This window comes from Falco peregrinus, chromosome 8 (genome assembly GCF_023634155.1).
Source record: "Falco peregrinus isolate bFalPer1 chromosome 8, bFalPer1.pri, whole genome shotgun sequence".
NCBI lineage: Eukaryota > Metazoa > Chordata > Aves > Falconiformes > Falconidae > Falco > Falco peregrinus.
This window is the reverse complement of record NC_073728.1, coordinates 18,108,305-18,120,304: the sequence shown is the minus strand read 5'-3', so window position 1 is coordinate 18,120,304 and position 12,000 is coordinate 18,108,305. Positions and strand designations below refer to the sequence as shown.

The 12,000-nt window shown below is 43.6% G+C and overlaps 1 protein-coding gene across 1 annotated transcript in view; it reads right to left on the bottom strand.

Moving 5' to 3' along the window:
- Positions 1 to 12,000, bottom strand: part of TTN (titin) — a 238,731-nt gene that overhangs the window by 184,464 nt on the left and 42,267 nt on the right. The window contains exon 44 of the mRNA XM_055812704.1: positions 1,030 to 1,308. Coding sequence (XP_055668679.1) covers positions 1,030 to 1,308 — 279 coding nt within the window. The remainder of the gene's footprint in view (positions 1 to 1,029; positions 1,309 to 12,000) is intronic.

The window sequence follows — 12,000 nt, the reverse complement described above, 5'->3', positions numbered from 1 at the left end:
AGAGCAAGGGGGGACAGTTTGTCACTGGACGCTCTTAAGCAAAAGAAGACATCAGTAAAGAAGATAAGACATGTTAAAGATGATGAACTTTAGCTTTTGGGTTTGTACTTCTTGGGTCTGTATATTGCTCCAGAGCTTGAAGGCATTTTGAATCTCTGAAGCAATGTACAAAATAAAGGAAAATAAACTGAAAGCCAGAACTTCCTCCCCCAAGACTGACATGTTTGTGCACTGTTCCCTCAAGATGGACAAGTTTGCAAGCATTTTAGTTTGTTCATCTTTCTTTAGTCTCTAGCATCTGACACTTAGCAAAGACCACATAAAGACTCCTCCAACAAAGAGAAAAGTCAGATTAAAAAAGTAACAAGCGCTAAAAGCCCAGAAGATACTGTTGGGTTTTTTTAAGGAGGGAAAAAAAAAAAAAAAAAAAAAAAAAAAGAATTGTATAGCTTTCAAGAGACAAAAAAGTTTGTAAATCGAAACAGCTTTAAATCCTTTTTTGTTTGTTTAACAAGATTTACACCCCTAATCACACAGAGTTTCCCTCTGGCCATGACACACACACGTTCAGGTATGTGTAGCTGCATAGCCTGCCCTGCCTCACAAGTATAACTGCAGGATAAACACAGAGTGCTAGGATAATCACACAGTGACTATTACACCAAAGAAATCAGATTTAAAGTGTATGTTTTCTTGTTGCCTGAAATTTAAATAAACCTTCTTCAAGAATGTATTCACAAAGCAATTCTATTTGGTTGACAGTCTAGTTCCTCCTGCTTTCTCTTTCCCCCTTCTTTCTTCCCTTCTGAAACTTTTCATACCGATTCCCTTATCTAGGTACAGAAAGCACATAAAAGCAGCATTCTCAAAAAGTGTTTCTTCTGTATACTTGCACCTCCAAAATTAGGTATGGATTATTACAACAACGGCAATCAAGAGCCCTACCATACACATGTGTAAGTATAGCAGTGAAAGCCTTACAATATACCAAGATATGTTGTGGCATAGTGCTTGGAAGTCTGTACTTACCAGTTACTGTTAAAAGGGCTGTAGAGCTTACACTGCCATGCTGGTTGGAAGCCTTACAGCTATACTCTCCACAGTCAACAACCTGAGGCCTCGGGATCTCTAGCATGGAGAGGTAGTTGGAGGTACGAATGGAGTATTTGTCCCCATCGTATATCTCTCTGCCGGCTTTGTACCACTGGAATTTGACGTTGGGAGCAGTCTCTACCTCACAGGTAAATTTGGCCACATGATTTACAGCCACCTCCAGAGGTTCGAGCCTTCTCCTCAGGATCGGTGCAACTGAAATCAGAAGCAGAGAGGAAGCTGACATTCTGGAAAGTAACAGTGAAGTGACTGACTGGGGAAGGGGGAAGTGATTTACTTGCAATCCACATAAAGTGACTGCAAAAGAAAAAATATAAGAATTGAAAGCAGTACCAGGCTTAGCAGACAGACAGTGTTATGGTGCATACTGACATCAGGAAACACAGCAGTGACACTGGAAAAACAATGTGCAATAATAGTGATGCACAATAACAATGCAATACAAACATACACCACACTATCCTGAAGCTGTGAGAAATGGTGTGAATGAGAAATTGTGTTGAAACTGCAATGACTCTAAAGAGTGAGAGGGGGTGCAGCTGTGAGAACAGCAGGTTCACTTCACAGGCAACAATGGGAGAAATGGTTAGGACTGAGATACAGCTTGTCCTGACCATGTTTGTGTGATGAGAATAGGAAGCAACAAAGTTCCTGGCCAAAGACTGAGGTGAGGGAAGTGGGAGACTTTGCAATGTGGTAAAAGGAGACGATAAATCCAAAGAGAAAGGGGGCCTTCTGATTAGTGCCATGATGATATTAATACTGTATCTGTATCCAAAAATACAGACACACCGTAGGGCATTTTCATTAGTAGTGTATTACAAAGGCAGCATTTATCCCATAATCCAACCTCTTTTAATAACTGTGAGTTTTGCTGCTGTTGATCTTTTTCCACCTTGACTCAGCGCCTCACAGGTGTACTCTCCTTGGTGAATCTCCCCACACACTTTGCTTATTATTAGTGTGTAAGTGTCCTGATCTTGCAAACACTTGAATTTGTCGCCTGAAGACACCAGTTTACCCTCAAAGTACCAGTTTACCTCTCTGACATTTGTTATGACAGACACCAGACTGACACTCTCCCCTTCCTCCACAACAGTGTCAACCAGGTTGCTGTGTATGATGGGATAACTCTCTTTGTCCAGCTCATCCTCTGGCTTCCTAGGTCTAGTTTCCAGACACTCTCTACCCTCTTGCTCACGTATTTCTTCCCTTTTCTCCCTCCTTTTCAGTATTTCTGTGGATGTCTCAATGGGAACACCTGTGGAGGTTACATCAGCAGAGGCTGCAGCTGCACCCACATCCTTGATTTGACCATGCCCAGTGACAGTGTTGACTACTTGTGCAGACAAAGGCTGCTCCAGGGGTATTTCTGCCTCCGTAGTCCTTTCAGCCTGCTGGGGCTTCAGCAAAGATGTTTCATCACTTGTTTTTCCTGAAAGAAGTGAACTGGAATGGACTGGCAATGCTTTGGATTTTTCATCTGTCCAGAGGTGTTTTTCTTCACAAATAAGAGAATAGAAAGCCTCCTTCAAGACCATTTGCTGGTCAGTTGTCTGAATGCTGACTTCTCCCAAGGGGACTGGGATTTCTATGGGACTAAGTCCTCCTGCGGTCACAACATAGGTGCATAGGGTGTGTTTGTGTTCCTTGGTGATGTTTATTGTCTGTACTTCAACATTTTCCTTATCAGCCAACCATTCTGAAAACAAGAGGTTTTCCTCACTTACCACTGCAGCTTTTAGTGCATTTCTAATTTGAAGCTTTATGTCTAAGTTGCTGCTCTTGGGGATCTGAGCAGCAAGCTGGCTCTCACTGTTGAGGACTTGGCTTAGCTGGAGCTGGTGAGCATACATTTTTTCATGGGGCTGTCTCTCTTCCCTTGGATACTGTCTAAGCGGGCTGGCAAGATTGACAATATGTTCCTCCTCCAGGGGCTGGTTTTCTAGCAGCAAGGGAAATCTCACAGCCTGTCCCTCATGGATTCTTGCAGCAAAATCTTCCTCTGCCGCTTCCAGGGAAGAAATGTTCTCCAGGGGGACAGCTTGGCCCTCAGTGAAGGCCAATTCAGAGGGAAATCTCGGTTCAGTTTGCAGGTCACCTTGTGTTGCCTGGAAGTCCTCAAGGATCTGGATGTGCTCACCATCTGTGGCATGGCTCTCAGTGGTGCTTGACACTTGTAGAAGGACTTGAGAAGCCTCTGTCTTCAGAGCAGCCTTTTGCTCTGCTGCCTTGCAAATTACTTGCTCTTTGGGCAAGAGTATCTGCGCAGCTACAGTCCCAAGGCAGCCTGGCAGTTGTGTCTCCTTCACTGCTGCAGGCATCACACCCTGGGGGCCAGCAGGGAGGGTTTGCAGTGACTCTGCCAGAAGCCTGCTGCTCCTTTGTGTTGTGGCCACCTGGGTGAGCATCTCCTCAACACTCTGTGCAGCCTCGCAAGCTGGTGGCAGGCTAGGCAAGATGTCCTCCCTGGGCAGCACATGCTCTGCTTGGCTCATCTGGAGCTGAAGGAGGGCTGGAGGTTCCCTCATGGCCTCAAGGCTGAGCGCTCCTTCCATGGCAGGAAGATCGCCAGCCTCCTCATAGGAAAGGGGGCTTTGGTCCCCTGCTACTGCGGAGTGCTGCAAGGTTGGGCTCTGCCTGCATACAGCATGTTCCTCAGGCAGCACAAGGAGCTCAGCAGAGCATGTGGCTTCGCCCAGCACATTCACCGCCCTGCACGTGTAGAGTCCGGTGTCCTCCTCTGTGCACTGCTGCACCGTCAGGGAGCCTGAGCCATCAGGGTGGTGAACAACAGAACAACGTGCATCAGAGGAGAGCTGCTCACTCCCCTTGAACCACAGTACATCAGGGCATGGCTCCCCAGCCACGGTGTATTCAAAGACAGCGCTGAAGCCTGGTGCACACCGCACACTGTCTGGCTCCCTGGCAAAGCAAGGGACCCCTGCTGTCCGCTGCCGCACGTGGAGGTGGGCGCTGCATGCAGTCTCACCATGTACATTGCTGGCCACGCACGTGTACTCACCCTCATCCTGCACAGCTGCATATGGGATGATGAGGCTGTGGTCATTGCCAGCAAATACTAACTTACAGTCCATGGATGGGGTTAGCTTCATACTGTCAAAAAACCACTGGACTTTGGGTGTGGGGCTGCCAGTAACAGTTACAGAGAGCCTAGCTACATCTCCCTGCCAGACTTCAACATTTGAGACCCGTTTGAGGAAAACAGGGGCTTCTCCCCCCTCCTCCCCCATTTTCATCTTTGCTTTGCTGGAATAAACTGGGTTTTCAGGCTCAAATTCAAGTATTTTCACTCTATCAGGCAACTGAAGGCCGCTCCTGTAGCCTTCACTTCTTCCTTCCTCAGAAGACACAATAAGAGAGCTAGCGATGTCTGTATGGGAAAAAATTGTTTAGTTTTACTAGAATGTTTAAGAGAACACTTGTAGATAGCAATAAACAGTGTTAGTGCAACTATTTCTGTATATCTGGAGGTTTTCTCAATAGTATACAGCAGTTAACAATGAACATCAGGTCCTCTTTCTGTCAAATATACACCTGCTAAAACCGGCAAGACATGCTGTGGTATCAGTTTACTCATGAACTTCCCGCCTGGATCAATAAGTCTCTTTAAACCTGACATCACAGTATCGGTTAGGCATACCCCCGGGGTGTACAGTGCAAGTAACAGTCAAGAAACATTGGTGCATTTCACAAATATAATTAAATTGGTACGTGCCATACATATTTGTACATACACTCATAAAAACAGGTACAGCAGAGCAGTGCTAAGACCCTGGTTTAATTCAGAACACCAAGAAGCAGAATGCCAGAATTAGGATTGGAAAACACCACAAACTTTTTGGCATACCAACCTTTCTTCTGGTGCAGTTAGTATAACTTCTGACTCTTTCTTTTGTCTAACACACTAAAATACTACCTCTTCCTTACCAGCTTTGTCCTGTTTTTTGTCATTAGACTTGTATGCTTACAACACTATTATTACTACAATCACAAGTTTTGCATCCTTGATTTAATGTCACTGATTTAAATCTCTGCTTTTAAACTCCTCCATGTCACAATGTTGTCTATTAAAAACTCCCACAATACCCCAGAAAAAGAGGACAGAGCACTTTAAGGTTTGGGGTTTTTTCTTGCCTTTGTGAATTTAGACATTTGTGGGTTTGACCCCTTTGTTCTATAGGTAGTTTAAAAATGAGAGGAAGCAGATGTCAGAACATGCCATTCTTTGCAGACACTTGACACTAGAAACATCAGGGAAATCTGAGACTTCCAGGAACAGAACAAGCTATCCATGACAAGCACGGCGCAGAGAAAACCTTTGCAAACCAAATACTGTTGTCTTCACTGAGTCAATTTTGCTCAGTTAAGGCCCACAGTATTTGACATTGGAAAGATATGAGAGTTAAAAAAAGACTAAAAGAAGTGTGAGTGGATGTTGATATTTTGTGCTAGTCACTCTAATAGTGAACCTCGATAAGCTTCTCAATTACAGTGCCTTAAATTCCAAAACTCCTTGTGAGATAATTTTTGCTGCACTCCAATAACAACTATAAAGAACAGAATATGCCATACTCAATTCTTTCTCATTGGTTTTAGCAATTATTAATCTTGCCACAAATACCATAATATACATGACATAGCACAGTGCATACAGAGAAGAGATGCTTAGGTTAAAAAAAAAAGAATAAAAATTATACCAGTATTTAGTACAACCTACCAGTCTTATTAAAAAAATAGGACAGTTTCCCCGGAAATACAATGTGCTACTGAATTTTGATAATGGGTGGTAGAATTGGGCCCATAATAAAGTATTAAAATTGCAGAATGGAATCTGTGCTAATACAGATGAGAATGCTTTATATACAGGAGTGTGGCAAAACTTAATGCACTTTTGTGTGTTCCTGGGTATTTATGACAGAAAAACTATACAAATACTTCATATCTTAGCTGTCTGTGAAATTAATAAATTACAAGAAGCGACGGACTTAAATCATTTACATATTTATTTCACAAATTAACCATACATGTTAACATTCAATACACATTGGTGACAAACATAATTCATCTTTTCTTAAGATACTTTGTAGAAATGAAGACAACATTAAACCTGGCAATGAAATAGTGAGTTTTGTAATTCCTATGAAAGCACAAAATTTTGAAGAGAGATGGTCAGTCATGGCCCTAAGCTACACCAGTTGCCTCAGAGTAAGTTTATTCAAAACTAGAATTACTCCAGATTTATATCATTGTAGCTTAGGTGAGATGATGTATCTCCATAAGCCCATGACAGTGCTCCTGGCTAATGTATGAAAGTTAAAACAAGACTTTTAAACTTACATAAACCACAAACACTACTACGCAGGTAGAGATAAAGATGCTTGGCCATATAATATTTCAGATGTGAACACAAACTTGGACCTGTTTAGCTTATGGTTTCAAAGACAAGTTATGGGCTTGTTTCTACTGAAAATACCAGTTCATTTACATGCAAATTAAACATAAGTCATAACTGCTTAGGACCTAACCAAAGGGCCTCTGACCTCTTTAGCTTTGGACCTAAAAGACCCTTCATATTACAACTGACATGTAACATCAGAGAATTCATGCCAACTTCCCCAGGGACCTCTGCCATCTAATGAATTGGTTAGTGCTACACATCTACATAAGGAATGGATCAAGGACACACCGTGAAGCAATTCTTTCCCAACACAACAGTGTCAGGCACTCATGCTTCTTTTTCCTACCACCATTTCCTATGAGAAATCACAACGATCTCTGCCTTTTAACAATGTACAAATCTTAAATATTTATCATGGGCTCACAACTGGAAAAAAACCTGAAGTGACACATTGGTATTAGCCTAACCACTCCGGTCATTTTCCCCAAGTTTTGGGTTATTAGAACTTGCCACTCCTGATTTTAAGTTTTTATCAGGCAACACAATTATGCAAAGTGAATCATTTGATCAAAAATTACTATCCCAGATGAGCGATGGGATAGTCTTAAAATATTATTGAGTTTTTGAGGCATCCTGACCTCAGCATGAGGACACATCAAACTCAGAAATAGGAATATGATTCAATATAATTGAATGTACTATAGGAATAGTTCTTTTATGCTTAACATCACCACGTGCCTTAAAGCAGTTTGCAAGGCAACTGACAATAATCTGTAAATAACGGGAAGATCCTCATGAACAGGTGTGATCAAAGCAAAACTAGTTTTTGCTTAGGGTTGTTGAACTCAAGGTTTCACCTTGACATATAGGTAAATGGAAAGCTGGCACATGCATTAGAGAATTAACTTCTGATAAACATGAATTAATAATTTTCATACTTTTAGCATATTTTTCCTAATTAAGTTACCGTTTACGTCAGATAGATTTAGTTCTGATTTAATTATGTCAGCTAGTGCTGATTCCTTCTCCTAAATATTATCGTTATTTTAAATACAAAAATATATACTCAAATTGAGAACATTAACATAAAAATCTCTTCTGCTGAGAAAATGCCACAGTTAATTGAATGTATTCTACTTATTTCTGGCCATCTTGACACATAGCACACTTAACTGTCACTAACTTAAAAAAGAAAAGAGGAAAATGTATAGACTTATTTCTAATGTGAAACAAGAATACTGCATAAAAATCTCTCACTTTTTACTAAGTATTTTTTATGAATGACACTGGAATACGGGGACAACTAAAATTATTTTAATGAATTTACAGTTACATCATTGACTTATTATGCTCCCTCTCCTTTCCCTTTAACTTCTAAAGATACAGTACAAAATATGTTTTCATGTTTATTACTTGGTAATAGAGAAAAAAATCCTGTCCAGTCTCTACTAACGCAAAACTTTCATTTTCTACCCATTATGTTGCTTTTCTTTGCAACAGCATATTTCTATTGACTTGAAAAACAAGTCATTTAATTCCATGAGTCAGTAGAATGAGGCCCATGGATGTAAGAATTTTGCAGTGATAGAAACTGTAAACACAGGATTTGAATCAGTGAGTCTCACATGTTCTGACACAACATTGTGAGAAGGGGGAATACCAGTTTAACTATAACCAAACTAAACAGCAACTGGAAGTTAGTATTCCATTCCTTTACGTTATGAGAAAAATTGGTTTCTACATTTTCAGGTAATTTCTAGCCTACATAAAACAATAATGATTGCACTACTACAAACAAACAGAAATATGTACACTATATGAAAAAAAAAATCAGTCCTAAATAAATGAATTTCAATTACAATATCTTTACAAGAATGGGTAAGGAGCTTGGAAAAAGCCTGAAATATACCTCGGTGCAGAAAGTGTGCACAAAGCCTACGCACAGATGAAATCTCACTTGAATTACCCAATTAAGTGAGCCAGAAATATGCCCAGAGTGGTTTCCATCCCTAAAGAGATGAAAAACAATGCCCCTAAAATGAGTGCTGCATTTTTACCTGCAGTGACCAACAGCATAAAAACATTTAGTGTTTCAAAAGAGACTCTAAAATAAATTATGGAAATTTAGTATAATGTTAACACAGCACAAGTCTCAGCAATCCCTGCCCTGTTAGTAGCTATACATTTGTACTGCCCACTGTCATTCTGCATCAAGTTTTCAATAGTAAGGCTATGACAGCCCCCCTGCTCTTCCTGCATGCAGTACCTGTCCCCCTCCAGCAACACCCCATCCTTGTACCAGCGGACACTGGGGTAGGGGGAACCAGTAACAAGACACTGGAAGCATGCTGAGGCACCTACAAATGTACTATAGTCAGAAATGAGCCTCAGAAATTTGGGAGGGGTTTCTGTGACCTGGAACTCAAAGCTGCAGCTCTCAGAGTCCTCTGCCTTGAACTCAACCCGTTCCTCTTGGGATGGCTCTGCAAACACATCAAAACTAACGCTGACACACTTCTTGCCTTCTACGTCCTGGTCTTCCTGAGTCGCTGCAAGCAGACGGATTGCTTTCTCTGAGTCATCTACATGCGGCTCAAACTCAAGCTCCAGCTCTATTTCTGAATGGTCACCTGGGCTCACAGTCTTACTCAAAAGCATGTCACACTTCCGGGGCCTGTGTGGTTCACTGCCCGTGACACTCTCACTTCTCACGTTAGCACTTGCTCCCTGCTGAACCATGACTACAAGGGAGCCTTTGCACACTGCTTCTCCCAGCCTATTCACTGCCCGACAGCGATACCAGCCACCATCAGAAGGACCTACATTTTGGACCTTCAGAGTGTGAAGTCCCTCCTTCTGACTCACAACATACTTCCCTGTGGCAGGTGTCACACAGGCGTCGCCTCTGAACCACTGCACTACTGGCACAGGAGTACCTGTTACCACACATTCAAACACTGCTTCCAAGCCTTCTATCACCTTGACATCAGCAAAGGGCACAGCAAAGCGGGGAGGCATTTCAGTTACTTGGAAATCAATTTTTACATCCTCATTCTCCTCTGTGGCCAAGCCTGCAGCTTGTTCCAACAAGGCAAGTGGAAGAACATCCAGGGAAACCACCATGCTTTTCTTATCTGGGCTAAATTCAGGACTGGTTATGATTTTGACCTGCTTCTCAAACTCCTTCACCTCATTTTCATCCAGCTCCACTTCTAGGAGGATTTCCTGTGGTGAAGGTGACCTTGAAGATGTGTTTTGCTCCAAGTCAAAGTGTATAACATGCTGATGTGTGACAGGAGGTGGCAGTGCTAGTGACCGCCCATCTTCAGACAAAACTTCCACCTGGGCGATACTTTTAGCTTCCCCAACAATGTTCACTGCATGGCACAAATACTGTCCTCCATCAGCTTTCTGCATGTTAGTGATCTCCAGGAAAAATTTGTCACCATCCTGCTCTATCTGCACTCTCTCATCCAGCTCCAACAATGATTTATTATGATACCACTTCACCCCTGGCTTGGGCACACCCACCACCTCAGCCACAAAGCTCAGCGTGCTGCCCTCATACAGCCTCCTCTTGCTCAATGCCTTGAGGAATGCAGGTGGCATCTCCCTGCCTGATGGCTCCAGGGCTTCACAGGGGGTCCTAAACACCTCAGCCTGTGGCTGGTCTGGAGGCTGCTGCCTTCTCTCACAGAGGGGAAGCATGGTCAGGGCATCCATATACTCCCCAGTGGGGGTCCAGTAGCACTCTGGTGGTGTGCTGTCCCCTGATGCAGAGCAGGGTCCCTCGGAAGGTGTGAAGTAGAGCTCCAAGGGTGTGTTGCATTTTGAACCCTTGGAGGGGGAGTGGTGCTCAGGTGGCGTGCTGTACACTGAGCCTTCAGATGGTGTGGAGTAGTGCTCGGACAGGGTGCTGTACCCTGAGCCCTCAGATGGTGTGGAGTAGCGCTCAGGTGGCGTGTTGTACCCTGAGCCTTCAGATGGTGTGGAGTAGCGCTCGGGTGGTGTGCTGTACTCTGAGCCCTCAGATGGTGTGGAGTAGCGCTCAGGCGTGCTAAGTGGTGTGTGGTAGGATGCTGATGAAGCAGTTTCAAAGATCTCCACTGAGGAAGGAGGTGTGTAGAAGCGGTCCGAATCAGGTGACTCCTCTCCGCTCCCACTCTCCAGCTCTATAGACATTTCCGACTCAGGAGAGAAGGGCCGTAGAAGTTCCTGCTGGTTGTTGTAATAGTCGTAAACTGTGTTGAAGGTAACCTCCTCCACTTCCAGTGAAGTGATGGTCTCTTGCTGCTCCTTCTGAACTGTCCCTTTGAGATCTGGAGTTTCCTGCATCCCAGTTGACCTTAAATACTTGGCTAGGCACAAGTCAGGCTCCAGCTCTGACGTTTGAACAGCACTGGGCTCTGGACCTGCAGAAATATCCTCCAACAGTCCTTTTCCATCCAGGCTGTTCTCAGAAGCTTCCTCAGTAGGAGTCCTCTTCTTGCCCCAAGAATCCTTCCTTTGCTCCTTTTGTGCAACAGGATCATCCATTATCAAACCAAGCAGGAGTCGCCCAAAAGAGAAGCCCTTGGTTGTGTTTAGTTCCTGTTGGGTGTCCCTGACCATCTCCTCAAGAGAATCTGTGCTTTCTACCTCACAGGTGGAGCTGCTCATTCCTGTCTCAAAGACCTTTACTATCCCAGAAACTTCTTCCTCTTCAGCCTGATGTCCAGCCTGGGGTTTCTTTTCATGTGCAGCTTTTTTCAAGTCAATGATAAAGCTTTCACTTTGGGAGTCTGTAGTCTCCAGTTGCTCCCCACTCTCCCACACACGTGTTTCCTGCACTCCTCTTTGGAAATCTGCTCTCGACTCCCCCAGAAAACTGTGAGTTTGCCCTTCAAGTGAATCCTTGCCACAGACACACACTTCTGACTCATTAATTTCTTCAGCAGAAGATCCCTCTTCAGCAGATACCATGATGCTGCCACGGTCCCCATTAGAGATTTGCAAATCAGCACTTCTGGCTTCTTTTGGCTGTGCTTCTTCCTGGGCACTGACCTCCTCCTGCTGCATCCCATAGCTCTGATGCAGCTCCTCACTCAGAGATATCTCTTCCACAGGCACATCACATTGGTGCGCAGCAAAAACAAGCCCAGTCACTCCTACCTTCACACTCTCCAGAGCTGTGGGGGTTTGTGCCTGTTCTGTGTCCACAGTCGCTGCAGCTGGGAAAGACTCTGCAAACTTCTTCAGATCAAATGTGATATTGGTCTCATCAGTCTCAGATGGCAATGGCTGCTCTTTAAAATGCACTTCTTCTAGGTGAACTTCAACTTCCTCAGTAAAATCCTGACCTGAGTTTTCTATGCCAGGAGTGAGAATTAGGTCCAAACAAGAGTTGCCTGCATCAGACTCCGTTTCTTGCAGTACTTGTCCATCATTGTGCATTTCCCAGTGTGTGGCTTCCTTAGCATCAATTT